The sequence below is a fragment of the Natator depressus genome, chromosome 5, assembly GCF_965152275.1.
Source record: "Natator depressus isolate rNatDep1 chromosome 5, rNatDep2.hap1, whole genome shotgun sequence".
Lineage (NCBI taxonomy): Eukaryota > Metazoa > Chordata > Testudines > Cheloniidae > Natator > Natator depressus.
In genome coordinates this window covers 41,446,885-41,470,236 of record NC_134238.1, presented here as the reverse complement: position 1 = coordinate 41,470,236, position 23,352 = coordinate 41,446,885, and the positions used below count along the sequence as shown (strand labels likewise).

General features: G+C 40.9%; 1 protein-coding gene across 5 annotated transcripts in view; it reads right to left on the bottom strand.

The window, feature by feature from the left end:
- ERBIN (erbb2 interacting protein) overlaps positions 1-23,352 on the bottom strand; it is a 208,224-nt gene that overhangs the window by 118,645 nt on the left and 66,227 nt on the right. For all 5 annotated transcript variants that reach the window (XM_074952640.1, XM_074952637.1, XM_074952636.1 and 2 more), the window contains 2 exons: positions 12,781-12,834; positions 2,404-2,601 (listed from right to left, as the gene is read on the bottom strand). In XM_074952640.1, coding sequence (XP_074808741.1) covers positions 2,404-2,592 — 189 coding nt within the window. In that variant the 5' untranslated portion in view covers positions 2,593-2,601; positions 12,781-12,834. The remainder of the gene's footprint in view (positions 1-2,403; positions 2,602-12,780; positions 12,835-23,352) is intronic.

Sequence of the window (23,352 nt, the reverse complement as noted above, 5' to 3'; positions counted from 1 at the left end):
GGGAAGAGGTTTACAAAAGTGAAAAGTTTTAAAATTTTGTTTTTTCATCTTCTGTATTCTCATACAGTGGTCCATCACTGGGAGTGTGGAGCCAGTTAGAGTTGGCTGGTGTAAAAACTATATGGCTAACTGTCCTTTAAGTTGCAAGGAAAATAGGAAGGTAGAAGCCAACTACAAGATATGCTTGTGCAGGAATGATTGATCCTTTCTTCTAACAGATTTACCTCCAGGAAGCTGTACTAGTAATTGAGGTGTTTTGCAGCTTTAGGAAGCTTCAGTGTTTAGTGTTAGCTGGAAGACTCCATTTTGAATCAAGTGGATATGGCTCATTGGTCAAAACCTACTGGGGAAGGAGCTATGGTAGATAAAACCTACTCTAGTCCTAAAAATTTAGGATACTTTTTTTAAACTTGGGAGCTTAAGTCCCACTTTCACGTAATTTAAGCACTTAGGAGCATAAGAGACTTTCAAATTTTACACATCAATCTAGTTTGGGAGGTTATCTTAGGCAGATGTCTGTTACAGCCTTGAAAGACTGAGTAAGCTTGATGTAGGCAGAAGCCTGCCTAGCTTGAAAAATTGGTTCTAACTCTGGGGGTTCTCTCTTTAGCTGGAACACATGCAATGCAGCTACCAAGAAATTTTTCTAACTTAAGTTATGTCAGTTCCTTGGGGACATATTTTTATTTATATATTTATTTTTAATCCTCCTAAGTCTCCTTCTACCTTTCCCTTTCTCAATATTTGAATCTATGATTCACAGTTCACATTAGTGAGACAGATACTGGAATACTGTATACAATTCTGGTATCCACATATTGGAAAAACTCAGAGGGTGCTGAGAAGAGCCATAAAAATTATTTGAGAGCTGAAGAAAATGCCTTATAGTGAGAGCGTCAAGAGTTTAATCTTATAAAGAGCTTAATTTGTTTACCTTATTAAAAAAAGATTGAAAGGAAAACTTGATTACAATGTATCTTCACAGGGACAAAATACCAGGTACTAAAGAGCTCTTCAATCTAGCAGACAAAGACTTATCAAGAACCAATGTCTGAAAGCTGAACCCAGACATATTTAAACTGGAAATAAGGCACACATTTTTAAACAGCGAACATGACTAACCACTGGAGCAAACTACCAAGGGAAGTGGTAGATTTTCCATCTCTTAAGTCTTCAAAAATAAAGACCTTTTGGAAGATATGCATTAGTCAAGAACAAAAGTTATTGGCTGTAATACAGGGGGTACCTGAGTGAATTTAACTGCCTGCGATATACTGGTCCCTTTTGAATCTATAAATGTATTCATTAGATCACTAGGTCACATGGTCTTCCCCCATATTTAATAATGGGCTCTTCAATCTAGCAGAGAAAGGTATAACACCATCCAACGGCTGGAAGTTGAAGCTAGACAAATTTAGACTAGAAATGGGGCATGCATTTTTAAACAGTGAGAGTAAATAACCATTGGAACAATTTACCAAGGGTTGTGTGGATTCTCCATCACTAACAATTTTTAAAAAAAATCAAGATTGGATGTTTTTCTAAAAAGATATGCTCTAGAAATTATTTTGGAGACATTCTATAGCCTGTGATATACAGGAAGTCGGACGACATCATCATAAAACGGTCACTTCTGGCCTTTTTAAGACCTGTAGAACATCAAGTTGCTATTAACATCTATTCCTACTTAAAAAGGTAGAGAATTCTCAGTTTGGACAGTTGACAAACAATATCTTGACTTAGGCCTTGTCTACACTACAGGGGAAATTCGATCTAAGCTACGCAATTTGACTTACGTGAATAGCGTAACTCAAATTGGCATAGCTTAGATCTACTTACGCACGCAGGAGTCGACAGGAGAGCTTCACTAGACCCGCTAAATCGACAGCCAATGCATTAATTGCTGCTCATCGATCCCACAGTAAGGGTAGACAAGCTCTTAGTAGTAGTATTATTAGTAGTGTTGGCTTAACTGCTCCCACTGACGTCCAGTGGGCTTAATTAACTGTAAGCTACTACCCTATTTGGGGTAAACAAGAAACTGAATAACGTCCTCATTGGTTTCAATTGCTTGGACTTCCAATGGTTACAAAAGCTATAAATGTGAAAAATAGTCAACTTTTAAAGAGCCTACCAAAGTAATATTCAACAATGATTCAGGCAGGATAATGATCAAATTTTCCATATACTGGTGATGAAGATGAAAAGAAGCAAAAACAACAAAGTCTTCAGTTACATATTAAGAAGTTTAAACTGGTGAGTTGAAAATGGAAGTTGGTCACCTACGAGGGCCCTCAAAGACAACAGACTTTTAGAATTATTACTCCACTGCTGTATAATACAGATGTAGTAAAGTAACAGGGTTAATACACCTCACAAAAAACCAAACCCCAAACACCATACCTTTGGAAGCTCCTCAATCTGATTTGCATCTAAATAGAGCTCTTCCAAGGTCTTTTCAAAGGTAAATATCTCTTTCGGCACTTGTTCCAGGCTGCAGTGAGAATAATCAAGTACAGTGACAGTTTCTTCTTCTCCACGCAGACAGCGGCATGGCACCAACCGCACAAACAAGTTCCGCTTTGTTGTCATTTTCAGGCACTGTAAACAAAAATGAGGTTTCTGAAATATCTTTAGACTTTGAGAAACTAATATATTATTTTTTACCTCAACAGCTTATTAGACACAAAGTTTAGAATTTTTACATTTTAAGGACTGCACAGCACCTGCAACTTCCATTGAAGAAAAGGATACTGTGGCTGCTTGGCAGTGGTGAAAATCAGGCTATAAAATTTTTACTTTTTTTTTAAAAGAGAAAAAGAGTATCAAACTGAAACCTCCGCTTCTTACAGCAAAGTTTCACTTTCTCAGGAGCATTATGCTTTAGTTCCTAGAAAATTAAGTAGACATTTCTTTTAAGAGATGCTTTTATATTTCATATTAGGAAAACCTTCCTAACTATAAGGATGGTTAAGTATTGGATTGGGCTTCCAAAGGAGGTTGTGGAATCTCCATCACTGGAGGTTTTAAAGAACAGGTTAGACAAATATCTGTTGGGATGACAAAATGACCTTGAGGTCCCTTCCAGCCATACATTTCTCTGATTCTGCACCCTCATTCAAAAAGTAGACATAGATAACGAACCAGTATGGTTTCTGTAAATTGATCCAACTAGGAACGTGACTGCCACTAAAAATTGCACTACAAAGAAACACTTAAAAAGGTGCTCAGACACAGGAATTCTATTCATTTTCTGCAATTTCACCCACAGTCTGGAAAGCTTCAAAATACAGATTTTTAAGAAAAAAGCCATTAAACATTGGTTTTTACTTCTTAAAAGTAAATGAACAGGCAATAGGAAAAAGATTTTGATGGAAAACAATGAACACAACTTTTTTGTTTTTGGCAGTGCAAAAGGTAACTGCAATCTATGTTCCACCTTTGAATTTATGCAGTTACAAATTTGATTCTGTGAATATCTAGTCTGCTACATATTCCAAATTATACTTCTCTCATCTGGAACTCATTTTGTGGGGGTGCCTTACATTCCAAATTTTATTTAACTCATGCATGAGTGTTAGTACTATTATAGTGCCTGAATTTCCATCTATCATGAAAGGGTGGAAAAGCAGCCTTTTGTAGATGGCAGGCTGTCAGAGTTCCTTACTGAATAATTAATATTACAACAAAACTCCAGCAGTATTAAAATAGGGCTTTGTATAGTCATCTTTTGTGTCATTTAAATCAAAATAAAAAAATAATCTCTTTGCCTAATCAGTGTACAGGGATTGGAATACAGGAAAGTAAAAATCCATTTATTCATGTCTGAATATTGGTGATATCATAGCAGAATTTTCAGATGCCTTCTTGATCTATTGTTAACTTCAAGCACACAGCCATCTATCCATTTCCTTGCCCTGTACTACAACGACCACCACCTTTCCTTCCCTAACTTTCTTGAAGTTATTTCCATCTATATGCCTCATGTGACTAAAGTACATAAATGTGCACCTGCTGATTTCTAATATTATAAATAAATAATATTGTCAACTAATATTTTGGGGGAAGGAGGGAGGTTTAGAACCAGGAGATTCGCAAGAACCTTTGCTGCCACCATCACATCTCAAAAGCTTAATTTTTCATCTTGTCAGCAGCATTTATTTTCCACAATTCACATCCACAAGTCACTATGGAAAAAATAAGCTTTTCACCAGGCGAACCTTTGCACGTTTTGAGATGGCGTGGTTTTTCCAAACTTTTGTAAGCAACCTATTCCTAGTCTTCTTCTAATTTCTTTGGAACAGCCTCGTTGGTCGGATATGTAGGACCCCATCTACTACCTACTTCGGCACCATGAGGTCTGCTTCCATTTTTGTTAATCCTGTCAATATCCATGCATTTTGATTTTTGCCATATTCAGTCCATATTCCTTACTAATTGTTTTTAATAGACTCCAACATTTGTTGCATTGCATCAGTCATTGTAGCAAAGAGCTACAGCATATCTGAGGGCAGTTAAGAGGCATCTACGAATAAAAACCCCAGATCCTTCCATTTTGTCACAGCCCTCCACAGCTTGTCTCATTCCCTGCCCGCACCTTGAAAAGGCTTCGGGACAGAGTACACCCTTGTCTCACACCCTGTCCAGTGAAAAACCACTCATTGCCACCTGTTCCTGTTCACACAGTGCTGTGTCTGAAAATGGTAGAGACTTAAAATTAATTCAATGAAATGCTTTGGAATCCCCATGTCTGCAAGTGTTCTCTGAAGATGGCTATATCGGATGGTATCTAACGCTTTTGCATAGTCAATGAAATAAGCAGAAATCAAGTCAGTGTTACGAAATCCTATCTCTCCCTTCCCACATCCCCCAGCACAGGGAGCATCTCAGACATAGAATGGACTAGGCAGAGCATAACGGGTTCCAGACATACACAACTGTCAAATGGTCCCTTAAACAGCTAGTGCAACTTAGAACTCCACTTATTTTAAGATACTTGGGTTATTCTCAGAAACTATAGTGATGGGACAATTTTAGCAGACAGATTAGTAAATAAAATACTAAACATCAAAATACATTTAAAAATATTGATAACATGAACAAAATCAATAAAGTAGTTGTTGTTAGATGTTGATAGATGTTTGGCTGCATGTGTTTCCTCTGTGTGCCACCCCAGCCCTGCACAGACAGCTGGCACAGCAGACCTCGAGTAAACTGCCCAACGACCACAAGATTTGTTAAGGGATGAAGGCACCCGGCCAAGTTTGTTGTTGACAAAGCACAGTACTGGTCTCCTGCAGATTCTACCGGACCATTAATACATGTATGCCCATAACAATGGACCAGCTCAGTGAACAGCAGGACTTTCCATTTTTCCCTAGGCCAGGATTCAGTTCCATTGCCCAATACAACTAGAATCACGCAAGCGAGCTATTCCCGCCTCATGTCCCAAACCCCAGAAGGCCACACTGATCATGACTCCCAAGCAAAAGTGAGAATGTAGTGCTTACAACTTTTGGGGAGCAAGGGGAGTGAGTTCAGCATTTTAAGGTTCGATTTCCATCGTGAATACACGGACAATGGTTCCTGTGCTTGTTGTATCTACAGCCGTTGCCACTGTGGCCTTCAGGGTCTATCCCTCCACACTTGCAGAACGCCTGACCCAGATAAGGAGAAAGAAGAGGACTCGGGATAACAAGTCAGGAGATGCTACAAGCCAGTGGTGCACCAGAAAATGAGCAGAGGGCCTGAAGGATCATCCTTGCAGACAGCATGGGCAAGGATAGAGCAGAGAGGATAAAGGTACGAGAAAAGGAGAGAGACATGCAGTAAGAGATGCTTGCACATCTCAGAGAGCAAACAGATGCAGGATTCTCTGGTGGACCTGCAGGTTCAACAATCCTGTGCTTGCCTCCCTCTGCAGCCCATAGAGAACTCTATATTGGTACCACCCTAAAACATTCCACGTGGCATCAGGGGTCAGTGCACTACCCTTACTACTCCACCCAGGGGGACATTAAAGAAAACAACAGCTTCACATACACTGACCTGTGAAAGACATGATTGGCGTATTTATACCTGAAATGGAAATGACTGTTCTTTCCCTTTCCTAAGTTGTTCCCTTAATCTATTAAGTTTTATTAAGTTCTAAGTGTTTTATTTAATTCACTGGTTCATGTTACAGAATAAAATTCTATTTTTTGAAATATGATGTATCTTTATTAGTTCACAACATATGCTGGCTGGCAATGAGCAGGTCTGACAGCAATTTCCTCTTACTGCACTGTGTCACAGAACCTATATCATCATCATTCACAAACAATATTAATAGGCGCACTGACAATGCTATATTCCTACATATACAGCAATCACTAGAAGTCTCATTCTGGACCACAAAAGAGAAAGCCCAGGTAGAGCGCACTACAGCAACACAAATCACTCTGGCTCACTATTAAAATGGTCTTTCAAAACCTCCCTGAACTGTATAGCTCCAAGCCAAACTCTTCTTATAGCCCTGGTATCTGGCTGTTCAAATTCAGCAGACAGCCACTGCACCTCCACCCCGGCAGAATTTTTTCCCCCTTTGCTTCACAGATATTATGCAGGACAGAGCAGACAGCTATAACCGTTGGGAATTTTTTTCCCCTGAAGTCTAATCTTGTGAGTAAACAATGCCAGGGACCCTTCAAACGACCAAAAGCACATTCAATTGTCATTCTGCATCTGTTCAGCCTGTAGCTGAATTGCCCCTTGGTGCTGTCAAGGTGAATGTTGTATGGCTTCATGAGCCAGGGGTAGGCTGGGTCTCCCAGGACCATTACTGGCATTTCAACATCCTCAATGGTAATCCTCCTGCCAGGAAATAAAGTCCCTGCTTACAGCTTTCTGAACAGTCCTGTGTTCTTAAAGATTCACGGGTCAGCAAATGACAATCCTCGTGCAGCAAAAGAAGAATGCAGAGAACAACAACACACTGTCCCTTGTAACTCAGGGCAGAGTGCATCTGCAATCACTAGCCCAAAGCAGTGTCTAACGCACAAATAAAGAAAGCAAAAAAACTCTTTCAATTATAATTATCTTATACATTATTTGAAACAACGGTAGGTAAAAATATGCAGACAAGTGTCTTTGAAGACTAATTAAAAATACTGTCAGTTTAAATACAGTTATGACCACTGAGGTGTCAATATTAACTAGCATTTCCACAAACCAGAAAATCTTATTAAAACACTCAGAGTAAACAGAAGTAGCTGTCATATTGTTTGGAAGACATACCACAGAAGTTTGTCTACAGGTTTGGTAGATACAAATAGGCAAATATTTCATTTAAATATTCTTTTTTATTTTTCAGTTGCAGACACTTTATATATCCTTACAACTTCAGGTGAAATTGGTATTTAAATTGACATCAGCCTAAAGATAGCAGACTTCCTATTGTGGCTTTTCTATAAAATTTGGGCCACAAGCAGCAAAAAAAACAAACTATAAAAGTTAATACATAATTATTAATTATATATTAATATTGATTGTCTTATATATGTTTATTAATATATGCTAATCATATATATGTATGAATCTCTCTATCTCTTTATATATATAAATAAAACATTTTAAATACTTTCAATGATCCTACATTAATAGGGCAGCACTGAACTCTTATTTCCAAGATGCAAAAGTTTTGCAGATTTGGGGGCAAAGGTGAGGAAAAGCCCTGCAAATTGTCAAATAACCTCCATGCATCTACTGCCTCACATAAAAGCCTCACAGACAGCTGCAGCGGCACAGGAGCCAGCAAACAGAGCTGTAAACAGGGGAGTTTGAGTGGGCGTTTGTAAGGGGAGTTTGGGGGGAAGACTAAGAGCCAGGAAAAGGAACCAACAGGCTAGTGAAGGGAGTGTGTGGTGCTCGCTGGGGGTTTGTTTTGCTGTGGGTGGTGGTGTTTTGGTTTGGTTTCCTGGACTAACAGGACTTCGGCGAGAAGGCTATGACAGATACAGAGGCAGCAGTGGTAGTGACCCAAGAAGTGGAAGACACAATGAAGATGACTGGATGTAGAAGCTGCGGCATGTACATGATCCTGGAGGGGGTACCTGAAAAGAATTTTGTCTGCATGAAGTGCTACCTGATAGAGCTGATGGAAGAAAAGATCCGAGGACTGGAGATACAGGTGGAAATTCTGGTTGAGTTTAGAAGGGGGGGAGGGGAGTTGAGCGGATGATGGAGCAAAGACATGAGGAGGCTGATGGGAAAAGCTCATATTTGCAATGGGAAGCAGGACCAAAGAACTCTGAGGGGATGCTGCTAGGTGAGGAAAGGGGACAGTGGAAGCATGTGACTAAGAGAACTAGGTAGAGGAAAAGATGGGCTAGTGAAGGAGAAATAGAGCTCAGGAACAGGTTTGCAGAGTTGGAAAATGAAGGGGCACAGTAGGGGTCATTGAAGGTGAGAGGGCAAGGAAGAAGAGAAGAGCAGCTAGTCCTATAAGAAGAAAGCAAGAGTCAATGGAGATCACCCCAAATACGAGCCCCAGAAGGATACGGGATGGGTTGCAGAGGATTGCAAGGGACAATAGGAATCAGGAGGACTTGCAGCCAGAGGGAATAGGGGATAGACTGGAGAATTACACCATCACCGGGAAAAGGCAGGTCTACATGACTCCTTACTGAGAAGAACAGACAGGCCTGTAACAAGAGCTGATCCAGAGAACAGAACGGCATGCTGTCTGCCGGGTGCTAAGATATGGGATGTGGACCTGAGGCTGAAGAGGATCCTAACAGGAGCAGGAAAGAATCCACTGACTGTCCTTCATGTGGGAAAAATGATATGGCTAGATTCTCACTGGAACGTATCAAGGGAGACTATGCTTGGCTGGGGAAGACGCTTAAGGAAATCGAGGCTCCGTGGCATTCTCCCTGTTCCTAGAGAAGGGCAACAAAGGTGGGACAAGATTATGATGCTCAACAGATGGCTCAGGCAGTGGTGCTATAAAGAGGGCTTTGGGATGTATGGCCACCGGGAAGCATTCATGGAGAGAGGACTGTTCTCTTGGCATAGACTTCACCTGAGTAAGGAGGGAAATAGACTTCTAGGATGGAGGATGGCACAACTGATCAAGAGAACTTTAAACTAGGAATTTGGGGGAGATGGTTGGGAGATGGCCAGGTAATCTCCACACCAGATTTTAACATTGAGAGGGAAGAAAACGAAGTAAGAAAGGATACAGCCGGGGGTAGCAGAATGGACATAAGGAGGAAGGATAGTGTACATACCAGTCTAATAGGTGATACTGGCGGTAGAATGTCTGTGCCTAATAGGGTAAAGAATGTGAGCGAAGCCAAACAGCAAAAATTAAGATGTTTGTACACTATTGAAGGGTATGTGCTATTTAGGAAAGACAGAAATAAAGGCAAAAGTGTTGGAGTAGCATTGTATATCAATGATGAGGTAGACTGAAAAGAAATAAGTGATGGAATGGATAAGACAGAGCCTGTCTGGGCAAAAAAATCACATTGGGGAAGAAAGCTACTAGAGCCTGGCATAGTGCTTGGGGTGTGCTATAGACTGCCGGGATCTGAGTTTGATATGGATAGAGACCTCTTTAATGTTTTTAATGAAGTAAATACTAATGGGAATTGTGTGATCATGGGAGACTTTAGCTTCCCAGATATAGACTGGAGGACAAGTGCTAGTAATAATAATAGGGCTCAGATTTTCCTGGATGTGATAGCTGATGCAGACCTTCATCAAGTAGTTGCTGAACCAACTAGAGGGGATGCCATTTTAGATTTGGTTTTGGTGAATAGTGAGGACATCATAGAAGAAATGGTTGTAGGGGACAACCTAGGTTCAAGCGATCATGAGCTAATTCAGTTCAAACTAAATGGAAGGATAAACAAAAATAGATCTGTGACTAGGGTTTTTGATTTCAAAAGGGTTAACTTTAAAAAAAAATCAAGGAAATTAGTTAGGGAAGTGGATTGGACTGAAGAACTTGTGGATCTAAAGGCAGAGGAGGCCTGGAATTACTTCAAGTCAAAGTTGCAGAAACTATCAGAAGCCTGCATCCCAAAAAAGGGGGAAAAAATTCATAGGCAGGAGTTGTAGACCAAGCTGGATGAGCAAGCATCTCAGAGAGGTGATTAAGAAAAAGCAGAAAGCCTACAAGGAATGGAAGACTGGAAGGATTAGCAAGGAAAGCTACCTTATTGAGGTCAGAACATGTAGGGATAAAGTGAGAAAGGCCAAAAGCCATGTAGAGTTAGACCTTGCAAAGGGAATTAAAACCAACAGTAAAAGGTTCCATAGCCATATAAATAAGAAGAAAACAAAGAAAGAAGAAGTGAGACCACTAAACACTGAGGATGGAGTGGAGGTTAAGGATAATCTAGGCATGGCCCAATATCTAAACAAATACTTTGCCTCAGTCTTTAATGAGGCTAATCAGGAGCTTAGGGATAATGGTAGGACGACAAACGGGAAGGAGGATATGGAGGTAGATATTACCACATCCAAGGTAAAAGCCAAACTGGAACAGCTTAATGGGACTAAATCGGGGGGCCGAGATATTCTTTATCCAAGAATATTAAAGGAACTGGCACATGAAATTGCAAGCCGATTAGCAAAAATTTGTAATGAATCTGTAAACTCAGGGGTTGTACTGTACGACTGGAGAATTGCTAACATAGTTCCTATTTTTAAGAAAGGGGATAAAAGTGATCCGGGTAACTACAGGCCTGTTAGTTTGACATCTTTAGTATGCAAGGTCTTGGAAAAAATTTTGAAAGAGAAAGTAGTTAAGGACATTGAGGTCAGTGGTAATTGGGACAAAATACAACATGGTTTTACAAAAGGTAGATCGTGTCAAACCAAACAGATTTTTTAGACAAAGGAAACACAGTGGATCTAATGTACCTCGATTTCAGTAAGGCATTTGATACTGTTCCACGTGGGGAACTATTAGCTAAATTGGAAAAGATGGGGATCAATATGAAAATTGAAAGGTGAATAAGGAACTGGTTAAAGGGGAGACTACAACGGGTCACACTGAAAGGTGAACTGTCAGGCTGGAAGGAGGTTACCAGCGGAGTTCCTCGGGGATCAGTTTTGGGACCAATCTTATTTAATCTTTTTATTACTGACCTTGGCACAAAAAGCGGGCATGTGCTAATAAAGTTTGCGGATGACACAAAGCTGGGAGGTATTGCCAATGCAGAGAAGGACCGGGATATCATACAGGAAGATCTGGATGACCTAGTACACTGGAGTAATAGTAACAGGATGAAATTTAAGAGTGAAAAGTGCAAGGTCATGCATTTAGGGATTAACAACAAGAATTTTTGTTATAAACTGGGGACGTATCACTTGGAAGTAACAGGAGGAGGAGAAGGACCTCGGAGTATTGGTTCATCACAGTATGACTATCAGCTGCCAATGTGATATGGCCCTGAAAAAAAGCTAATGCGGTCTTGGGCTGCATCAGGCGAGGTATTTCCAGTAGAGATAAGGAAGTGTTAGTACCTTTATACCAGGCATTGGTGAGTCCTTATCTGGAATATTGTGTGCCGTTCTGGTCTCCCATGTTTAAGAAGGATGAATTCAAACTGGTACAGGTACAGAGAAGGGCTACTACGATGATCAGAGGAATGGAAAACCTGTCTTATGAAAGGAGACTCGAAGAGCGTGGCTTGTTTAGCCTAGCCAAAAGAAGGCTGAGAGGAGATAGGATTGCTCTCTATAAATATATCAGAGGGATAAATACCACAGAGGGAGAGGAATTATTTAAGCTCAGTACCAATATGGACACAAGAACAAATGGATATAAACTGGCCATCAGGAAGTTTAGACTTGAAATTAGACGAAGGTTTCTAACCATTAGAGGAGTGAAGTTCTAGAACAGCCTTCCAAGGGAAGCAGTGTGGGCAAAAGACGTATCTGGCTTCAAGACTAAGCTTGATAAGTTTATGGAGGAGATGGGATAGCCTAATTCTGGCAAGTAATTGATCTTCAACTATTAGCAGTAGATATCCCATCACAGGCCATTGGGCATGTTAGATGGAGTGGGAGCTGAGTTACTACAGAGAATTTTTTCCTGGGTGTCTGGCTGGTGAGTCTTGCCCACATGCTCAGAGTTTAGCTGATTGCCATATTTGGGGTCGGGAAGGAATTTTCCTCCAGGACAGATTGGCAGAGACCCTGGGCGTTTTTCACCTTCCTCTGCAGCATGGGGCACTTGCTGGAGGATTCTCTGCACCTTGAAGTCTTTAAACCAATAGCTCAGACACAGGTTAGGGATTTGTTACAGGAGTGGGTGGGTGAGATTCTGTGGCCTGCATTGTGCAGGAGGTCAGACTAGACGATCATAATGGTCTCTTCTGACCTTAAAGTCTATGATTCTAAAATATTTTTATGATCCAGAAACCATCTTTCAAACATTTATTAAAAATATTGTGAGCTTTACAATGGACAGTTAAGTTCTAGGGCGGGCGTTTTCCCCTTAGTTCCCTGTATATCCTCCTTTCACATAGACAGTCACATAAATGTGCTTAACTAGCTTGAAAACATGCATCCTTCAATTGGCTCTCACAGCAGATATTTTTAACCTTAAAATTTGGCATCAGTTCTCATTGGAAAATATTTTAGAACAACAGCATAGGATTGATGTAGCATAAAGTCTTAAAATACATTAATTTAGTCAATCCTGTTTGAGAACTGGAAGTGTGTTTAAATATTTTAACAAACATACTGTTGGTTCAAAAGAAAAAAAAACAACATGATACTTACCACTGTGTTACGTTTTTTCCCCTACTGCTTCCCTGAGCTTTCAAAGCCAACATTCTGTGAAAGGAAAAAAGACAAAAATTTACTTAATGTTCTACATAATTCGATATAAATTGTTCTTTTACATGTATTAGATCAGAGGTTCTCAAACTGTGGTCCGTAGACCACCAGTGGTCTGCGAGTTCCATTCAGGTGGTCTGCAGATAGTTCCCTCTAAGGTGCGCCCCGGGCAGCCGCACACGAGAAAATGAAGGGCCACCCACCTAATTAGTGAAGCCGTGCAGGCATGGCTCCACTAATTAGGTTCCTGGACCCTGGAGAAGATGCACATGTAAGGTGAGGTGGTGGCCTTGGAGGGAATAGGGGGTAAGTAGGACGGGCCAGTGGACTTTCCCCAGCTCCAGGGCTGCGGCTGCCAGGGAGAGACCCACCTCTCCCCCCACGCCTCCTTCCCCGCCCCAGCAAGGGGGCTGCCACAGCAGGGGAGAGAGGGCACAGCCATCGCATTAGAAAGGTCAGACGACTGATATTAAAATATGAGTTGTGTGCTTTTATTTGTAGAATAAAAAACATTAATTAAGTTTATTTTATATAGCGCTTTTATCCAAAGCGCTTTACAATAGTTAGCTAACAGTACAAACAACATTTGGAAAGATCATTAAGTGGTCCGCCGAGACCCTCAGCAATTTTCAAGTGGTCTGCAGGGGAAAAAAAAAAGTTTGAGAACCACTGTATTAGATATTTTACTTTGCATTCAGGTCATTTAAAAAAAGTCAGCTTCATTTTAAAAAAGTTGTGCTGACTGCTGAAGCACTGAGGGAACTTGAAAGGTTTTTCAGAAACGGTAGCCAAAAAGTATCCCTACAGTAAAGGGCAACATCACTTTCTCCTCTACTTTAGTTTTGAGTTTAGATTATTTCTACACCATTTCTTCTATAATCCTTACCTATCATTTTTGGAATACTTAGCAAGTACCAATCCCAATATAAAAAAGTTGAGAATTCATGATAATGATGTTGAAAGACATCTATCCTAATAAAGTGAATTATATCAGCAACATTCTCTCCATGTGATTCTGAAGAAATCTATTTGAGAAGCTAAACATAAGAACTAGAAATTAATGGAGCATGACAAGATTGCACTTCACCGATGCATTTAACAACAACTTAATTTTCTACCAGCTTCCTTCTCAGCAAATGCTGGACAAGGCACATTAGATAGTTTGTTGTTTTTTTTAATTGGACGAACAAACAGTTTGTAATAAGCAAGCTTTTGAACCGAAAATTGTCCCATAGGTGAAAGACATCTCTTTTTCAAATGAATTTGTGCATATTTTAAATTATTTGCTGCCCCAATAAAAAGGGCAATTTTATCTACAACAGGAATGAGCGTAGTACAATTGCCTCTAAAGATCAATCTACCTTGTCTACTTTTTCCTTTAGATATTAGTGTTGTCAGCTAAAAATATTTTCTGCAGCTGACAACAATTATGCTCAAAGGAGTTCAAGTTGGTTGCTGTATCCTTTGAAGTAAGTACACATTATGTAGATAAGAGAGTATATTTGGACCAGACAGCAACTTTATACCAATACAGAGGAGTAAGATTTTACTTACTTCAATTTCAGTCTAAAACATTCCACACCTATCTGATATCTGAAATATTACCTATCTGAAGCTCGGGCACCCTTAACATACAATTAAAAATGATACCATGGACATTTTGGCATTACTGCCTAAGTGTCTAAATAATTCAAAGTCAGCCACCCAAAAAAAAATCACAAGATTGCCTTAGAACTCATGACATTATAAAAATATTTTCTGAGTTCTTTTGTCTTCTGGTTTTTGAGCCTCCATGGTTTACAGTTTCAAACTTTACTCAAACAGCCATGAAGGCCAGAAACTATATTTTTTTAATAAAGAAAATGAAAGTGAGCTGAAATTCTCACAGACCTTGGGAGACAGGCTAGTCCTCGCGTACAGACAGCCCCCCAACCTAAAGCAAATACTCACCAGCAACTACTCACCACACAACAAAAACACCAACCCAGGAACCAAACCCTGCAACAAACCCTGGTGCCAACTCTGTCCCATATCTATTCAAGGGACACCATTGTAGGATCTAACCACATCAGCCACGCCATCAGGGGCTCGTTCACCTGCACATCTACCAATGTGATATACGCCATCATGTGCCAGCAATGCCCCTCCTGCCATGTACATTGGCCAAACCAGACACCAAAAGAATAAATGGACACAAATCTGACATCAGGAATTATAACATTCAACATAACATTTCACAGAAAGTGTTCTGAGGAAAAATTTGACGAACGGTTGTTAACGGCTGGTATAGTTGGGGAGAGCATTATCAGCTTGACTGCATACAATATGATAGATATAGTGGGACTAAATTTAAAATTGAAAGTAAGTAGCTTGTTTACCAGTAGGAGAACACTTCAGTCTCCCTAGTCACTCAATAACAGACCTAAAAGTGGCAATTCTTCAACAACAAAAACTTTAAAAACAGACTCCAGTGTGAAACTGCAGAACTTGAATTAATTTGCAAACTGGACACCATCACATTAGTTCTGAATAAAGACTGGGAGTGGTTGGGTCCTTACAAAACCTAAACCTAATTTCCTCCATAATAATTCCCCCCTACTGTTACTCACACCTTTTTGTCAACTGTTTGAAACGGGCACTCTCATTACCACTTCAAAAGTTATTTTTCCTCCCTTGGTATCCTACTGTTAATTGAATTGTCTCGTTAGACTGACCTCACACTTGGTAAGGCTCCATCTTTTTGTGTATTTATAACTGCTCCTGTATTTTCCACTCTATGCATCTGATGAAGTGGGTTCTAGCCCATGAAAGCTTATGCCCAAATAAATTTGTTAGCCTTTAAGGTGCCAGAAGGACTCCTCATTGTTTTTGCTGAAATTCTCATGTAATCAGATGACTGCAGGAGCTGGGGTTTAACCAAAATAAACACCAAACATCATGAGCTGGTAAAACAGTACATAGAAGTTAGCGAACAAATCACCTAATACCATATTTCTCCTTCTGCCTTACACTTCCACATATCATCCAGTCATCAGATTAACCTGGTTTTAAATCCAACTGTCCTCACCATGCTATCATGCCACACAGAAATCCCCCCTGCTCCGCCAACCACCTGAGCCCTTCACCAACACCCACTCAAGCATATGAGCTTTGAGAACTCCCCACAAGGGCAAAAAAATGGGGCTATTTCAGAACAGGGTGGGAGAAGAAAGAATTCCAAAGGAAGCTGGCCTTCATGTAGGACACTCTGCCAGTAGTGCCCGCTCTTTTATACCAAAGGGGATACAGACCGAGTATCACCGCTGATCTCAACTGCAATAGTAAATACTCCAACTTCTTACAAGCAGCAGCAGCACATTAACTAACTCTATTTGAACACAGTGGTAAGATGGAAAAACGAGATGGAATATGAAAATCCATTTTTCTCTGTACATAAGTGAGTTATTTATCAGTCCTTGCTCAGCTCCTGCTTTCATACAAGCCACCAGACAGGCATAAAAATATTGTAAAATTTCAGGACTTGAAAAATTCACTCACCTACCTGCCTGTCCAACGTAGGAGTGGTTAACCAGCATTCCTCAGACTTTTATACCAGGAAGGATCAAGCTGATAATGAGCACAACAGAGTGGGCACTACTTCTCGTTCAACTTCCTGAACCACTGCTAATGGCGCACAAAGCCCTAATCCCAACACACAAATATTTGGTGTTTTTCTTCAAGCCCCAACTTCTGGATTCTGGAAGCCACATGAGAAACCCAACTTACATTTTAAAAAAAGTTTCTAATTATCACGGCCGTAGAGAAAGACTGAAAATGTATTCTTTACAGAGCTTAAAAATCAGAAGGGGAAAAAAATTACTTTAAAAAATTCATGATTTTAAGGAAAATCTTAGTTCTCTGTTTCAAGTAGGAATCTTTCTGGCAGTTAATTCATTTTACTCCAACATCATCTATATATGATGTAAGATTGCCACTTGTCCATGTTTTCCCTTCTTTGAGATAGCTTTCCCAGAAAATCTGTAAGAGTGTTCAGTTCAGACTGCCAGCTGTCCAGTTTCATGGGCTCAGGATCATCTCAGATGTCATGGGGTTTTTGTTCCCCCGAGGTGGCAAGTGGCAACTCTAATTTGATAAAACATCAACTCTATTTTTCTGTCAACCTAGTGCTGTGTACACCAGTGGTTAGATCAGCTTACCTACAGTGCTGAGGGGTGTGGATATTTCAGATTCCAGAGTGACATAGCTGGGTCAACCTAACTTTTTAGTGTAAACCTGGCATATCTTACTCTCAATTTAAAAAAAAGTCACACCCTATTCTCCATTCAACTGTGGAGACCTTTAAGATCTTTTTATTATAATCCCCAGTTGAAATTTAGAAATAAAATTCTTGGTTGCCATTTTGACCACTTCACCCACTCTTCCCATCTGCTCTACTGGTGCCTTCTCCATCACATCAAAAACAAGCTACTTACCTTCAATTTTAAATTTAGTCCCACTATATCTATCATATTGTATGCAGTCAAGCTGATAATGCTCTCCCCAACTATACCAGCCTTTAACAACCATTCGTCAAATTTTTCCTCAAAGCTCTTTCTGTGGAAGAGGTCTGTCCAGTGAATCTAACATTTCTCAACCCTGTTGAACTATATGCGTATAAAAATGTCACCATAATGCAGAAAGTTGGATCGTGTAACAACTAGAACAGGTCAGAAGTCTTTCTAAGAAGTTTTTATTTTGTTAAAAAATTTGCTCTTTTCCCATCTCCCTGATCTGGAAAGTTTTGGGGGGTGAGGGGGTGTATTTTATTTTTTTCAATGGAACCTCAGGTGGTAATTTTTCATTTTTCTTTCCATTTCTCCATGTTCTCCTTTCCCTTCACTTTTGGCAAAATGGGGCAAAAATAAAGGGAAGAGAAAGGGGAAATACCCAACAACCTATAAAAACCCCAAATTTTTCTAGATAAAAATTTTTCCATTAAAAACTTTAAATAAATGAAAAAACATGTTTTTAAATTTGCAGAAAAAGTTAATTTTAAAGAAAGCCTTACCATTTTTTTGGTTAGCTCTAGTAACAACAATTATTGTGTGTCACATTGAGTAGTAACCTCTTTCCTGAACCTGACCTGGTCCTGTTTCAGTGTCTGTGTCATCAACTCAGCCAAAGAATGCAACCATCTTTTTGGTCATGCTCAAACTTTAGTGTTGGGCACAGATACCGAATAAAATCTATAGCTTAGCGATAGGTATGGATAACCTGAGCCTTCCCATTCTTATAAAAAAAAAAAAACCAACACACCACACATACACACACCTATTTAGCAAACCTTACAACTTCCAGCCAACAGTGTAACTTTTAAAGGAATTCTTCATTTATGTACTCAGTCCAAAAGCAAAATTATTTTTTAAACTTCCCAGGAACTGTTTAGCTGTTTTTGAGTTTGCTAATTCATTTTTAATAATGCCTATCGTCATAGTGAGTAGTATGACAGATCTATAGCTGCTATGTAATAACTTAACAATATTTTACATTCTGTTGGACTATTATGTAGTTTACTGTATGCATATATTGAGTGACTTCAATAGCAAGACTGTCAGAAAATGCAGGCAGGGAAGAGACCAACTCAGATAACCACCTCAGCAAACACCCATGACTCTCTTCACCAGAACGTTGCTACACCGACTGCTGCTGAGCCACCCAAACCAGCTTATCCAGGCTCAGAAAACAGAGGAGAGCAACAAGACTTGAGACTAGATAAAAAGACTCACTCACATACAGAAACGAAAAAGGAATGTGAACCTAGATTCCAGAGGTTCAGAGTTTGGGGATAAGATGACATACTAGGGTCCCCATTAAGAGTATGGTGATACTCTAGGTGAAAGACATACATATAGGCCTTTTGTTGCTTTAAAAATCTTTTCTCTTAAGTTATGCTTTGTTCCTACTGTTAAGAAAAAACAATTCTTTATTTAAAAGGACTGTCTGGGGTCACTGTATCCATGACTGTTCACAAGCTTCCAGTGGGAAGAACCATAGGTACATGAACCCAATTAGACCTCCTAGGGTAAGTAAAGTTGGTCCACAGCATACTGTAGCCCAGGACCCTTCAAAAAGTGGAAGAATTAGGTGATTTCACCCCAGCAAAGATAAAGCACAAGGCCTAATACCTATGGGGATGCACTCATATCAGAAAATGTGCAGCTGACTTGTAACCATCACAAATAGATGTTTGATTATACAATATAAATTAGATTTACTGTTCTCAAAAACAAAATTGAAAATCCAAATCTCAAACTTTGAACAAAAAGAAGCATGTCTCACATCATTCCCTGAAGTGTGTTAGACTGGCCAGCTGGATCAAGCAGAAGAATCAATTCCAAAAACGGGAGCCCTCAAATATGACCAGGACCCACCCTTGGGGCACTCCGCTTGATACTGGCTGCCAACTAGACATGGAGTCATTGATCGCTACCGTTGAGCCTGACGATCTAGCCAGCTTTCTATCCACTTTATAGTCCATTCATCCAGCCCATACTACTTTAACTTGCTGACAAGAATACTGTTGGAGACCATAGCAAAAACTTTGCTAAAGTCAAGGAACACCACATCCATTGCTTTCCCCTCATCCACAGAGCCAGTTATCTTGTCATAGAAGGCAATTAGGTTAGTCAGGCATGACTTGCCCTTGGTGAATCCATGCTCACTGTTCCTGATCACTTTCCTCTCCTCTAAGTGCTTCAGCATTGATTCCTTGAGGCTCTGCTCCATGATTTTTCCAGGGACTGAGGTGAGGCTGACTGGCCTGTAGTTCCCCAGATCCTCTCCCCCCCCCCCCCTTTTTTTTTTTTTTTTTAAAAAGACTGGCACTACATTAGCCTTTTTCCAGTCATCCGGGACCTCCCCTGATCACCATGAGTTTTCAAAGATAATGGCCAATGGCTCTGCAATCACATCCGCCAACTCCTTTAGCACCCTCGGATGCAGTGCATCCGGCCCCCATGGACTTGTGCTCATCTAGCTTTTCTAAATAATTCTGAACCACTTCTTTCTCCTCAGAGGGCTGGTCACCTCCTCCTGTGCTGCCCAGTGCAGTAGCCTGGGAGCTGACCTTGTTTGTGAAGACAGAGGCAAAAAAAAGCATTGAGTACATTAGCTTTTTCCAGATCCTCTGTCACTAGGTTGCCTCCCCCATTCAGTGTGAGGCCCACACTCTCCTGGACTTTCTTCTTGTTGCTAACATACCTGAAGAAAACCTTCTTGTTACTCTTAACATCCCTTGATAGCTGCAACTCCAAGTGTGATTTGGCCTTCCTGATTTCACTCCTGCATGCCTGAGCAATACTTTTATACTCCTCCCTGGTCATTTGTCCAATCTTCCACTTCTTGTAAGCTTCTTTTTTGTGTTTAAGATCGGTAAGGATTTCACTGTTAAGCCAAGCGGGTCGCCTGCCATATTTACTATTCTTTCTACACATCAGGATGGTTTGTTCCTGCAACCTCAATAAGGATTCTTTAAAATACAGCCAGCTCTCCTGGACTCCTTTCCCCCTCTTGTTATTCTCCCAGGGTATCCTGCCCATCAGTTCCCTGAGGTTGTCAAAGTCTGCTTTTCTGAAGTCCAGGGTCTGTATTCTGCTGCTTTCTTTTCTTCCCTGTGTCAGGATCCTGAACTCGACCATCTCATGGTCACTGCCTCCCAGGTTCCCATCCGCTTTCGCTTCCCCTACTAATTCTTCCCGGTTTGTGAGAAGCAGGTCAAGAAGAGCTCTGCCCCTAGTTGGTTCCTCCAGCACTTGCACCAGGAAATTGTCTCCTACACTTTCCAAAAACTTCCTGGATTGTCCGTGCACCGGTGTATTGCTCTCCCAGCAGATATCGGGGTGATTGAAGTCTCCCATGAGAATCAGGACCTGTGATCTAGTAACTTCTGTTAGTTGCCTGAAGAAAGCCTTGTCCACCTCATCCCCTGGTCTGGTGGTCTATGGCAGACTCCCACCACGACATCACCCTTGTTGATCACACTTCTAAAACTTAATCCAGAGACTCTCAGGTTTTTCTCCAGTTTCATACTGGAGCTCTGAGCAGTCATACTGCTCTCTTACATACAATGCAACTCCCCCACCTTTTCTGCCTTGCCTATCCTTCCTGAACGGTTTATATCCATCCATGACAGTACTCCAGTCATGTGAGTTATCCCACCAAGTCTCCGTTATTCCAAATCACATCATAATTCCTTGACTGTGCCAGGACTTCCAGTTCTCCCTGCTTGTTTCCCAGGCTTCTTGCATTTGTGTATAGGCACTTAAGATAACTCACTGATCCTGCTTTCTCAGGTTTGTTCAATATCTTCATAAATGATCTGGAGGATGGCATGGATTGCACCCTCAGCAAGTTTGCAGATGACACTAAACTGGGAGGAGTTGTAGATACGCTGGAGGGTAGGGATAGGATACAGAGGGACCTAGACAAATTAGAGGATTGGGCCAAAAGAAATCTGATGAGGTTCAACAAGGACAAGTGCAGAGTCCTGCACTTAGGACGGAAGAATCCCATGCACCGCTACAGACTAGGGACCAAATGGCTAGGCAGCAGTTCTGCAGAAAAGGACCTAGGGGTTACAGTGGACGAGAAGCTGGATATGAGTCAGTGTGCCCTTGTTGCCAAGAAGGCTAACGGCATTTTGGGATGTATAAGTAGGGGCATTGCCAGCAGATTGAGGAACGTAATCGTTCCCCTCTATTCGATATTGGTGAGGCCTCATCTGGAGTACTGTGTCCAGTTTTGGGCCCCACACTACAAGAAGGATGTGGAAAAATTGGAAAGAGTCCAGCGGAGGGCAACAAAAATGATTAGGCGGCTGGAGCACATGACCTATGAGGAGAGGCTGAGGGGACTGGGCTTATTTAGTCTGCAGAAGAGAAGAATGAGGGGGGGATTTGATAGCTGCTTTCAACTACCTGAAAGGGGGGTTCCAAAGAGGATGGATCTAGACTCTTCTCAGTGGTAGCAGATGACAGAACAAGGAGTAATGGTCTCAAGTTGCAGTGGGGGAGGTTTACTTTGACTATTAGGGAAAAAAATTTCACTCGGAGGGTGGTGAAGCACTGGAATGGGTAACCTAGGGAGGTGGTGGAATCTCCTTCCTTAGAAGTTTTTAAGGTTAGGCTTGACAAAGTCCTGGCTGGGATGATTTAGTTGGGGATTGGTCCTACTCTGAGAAGGGGGTTGAATTAGATGACCTCCAGAGGTCCCTTCCATCCCTGATATTCTATGATTCTATGACCAGTCATGGAATGTTTAAAAAGACCTCAGAACCAAAAACAAGAATCTCAGCTGATTCTAACTAACATGAGGTACGTGGTGAGATGTGGTCTCAAAAAACAAACCCCCCCAAAAAACCACAACAGCACCCACAACACTGTCAGGTTCCAGGCCACTCAGTTTTAAAGAGAATTAAACACATTTTGAATTGTACACAAAAGAAATGGAAGACTAGTAAAGAGACTTGATCATAAGTGCTATGAACCCAACCAGCCTAAACCAATCAGAACAGCTTTTAAATTTAGTTTTTATTCTCACAGTTCATGTTTCAAGTTTTTAAGTAATTAAAAAGTGTTCAAGGTGCAATGCTCAAGGACAAGACATACACAAAAAGAGTAAGTTGATGACTAGAACATTGGCCTCACGAGAATCTCGTTTCAGTTCCAGCTAAGTGGGTCACAAATTCAATGATCTCAGATGAATCTCTAAACTACTGTAGTACTGTCATAACCATACAGCTAAGGGTGGCCTAGAATTCCTCCTTACCTGTAAGGGGTTAAGAAGCTCAAATAACTTGGTTGGCACCTGACCAAAAGGACCAAGGGGGGAAAGAAGATACTTTCGAATGGGTGGGGGGTGGCTTTGTGCTCTTTGTTTTGTGTGTTCCCTGGGGAAGCAGAGAAGCATCAGGTCAGAAAACTCCTTCTCCTAAAATCATCCTAAAATCAGTCTCAATATTGCAAAAAGAGTATGTAAATAAGGCAAGGCATGTTCGATTATCTTTTGTTTTTAGCTTGTGAATTTTCCCTGAGCTAAAAGGGAGATTTATCCCTGTTTTTTAAAAAGTTCATAACTGTTCATGTGTTCCTTAGGCATTTCAGCTGCCACCTCTGCTAAGGGTCCACTGAGCTACGGCCTCAGCTCTACCATGTACTGGTCTGTAGAGATGCTGTATCCAAGGCAGGCCCTTTCAAAATTTTCTAAGAAGGCCTCTGTATCATCACCTCCCTTGTAGGTGGGGAACTTTCTCAGATGGGAAGCAGTACCTGGAGAAGGATTGCTAGGGTTGTCTGGTATATTTTGCTTAGCCCTTGCCATCTCTAACTCCCTTTCATGCTTCCTCTCTCTTTCCCTCTCTTCCTGAGCATGCTTTTGGGCCTCCATAGCTCTCTCATGGGCAGCCTCTTCTCTGGCTGTTTCTGCCTCCCTAGCAGCTTTTTCTCTGGCCACTTGTGCATCAGTCTCCATCTGTCTGAG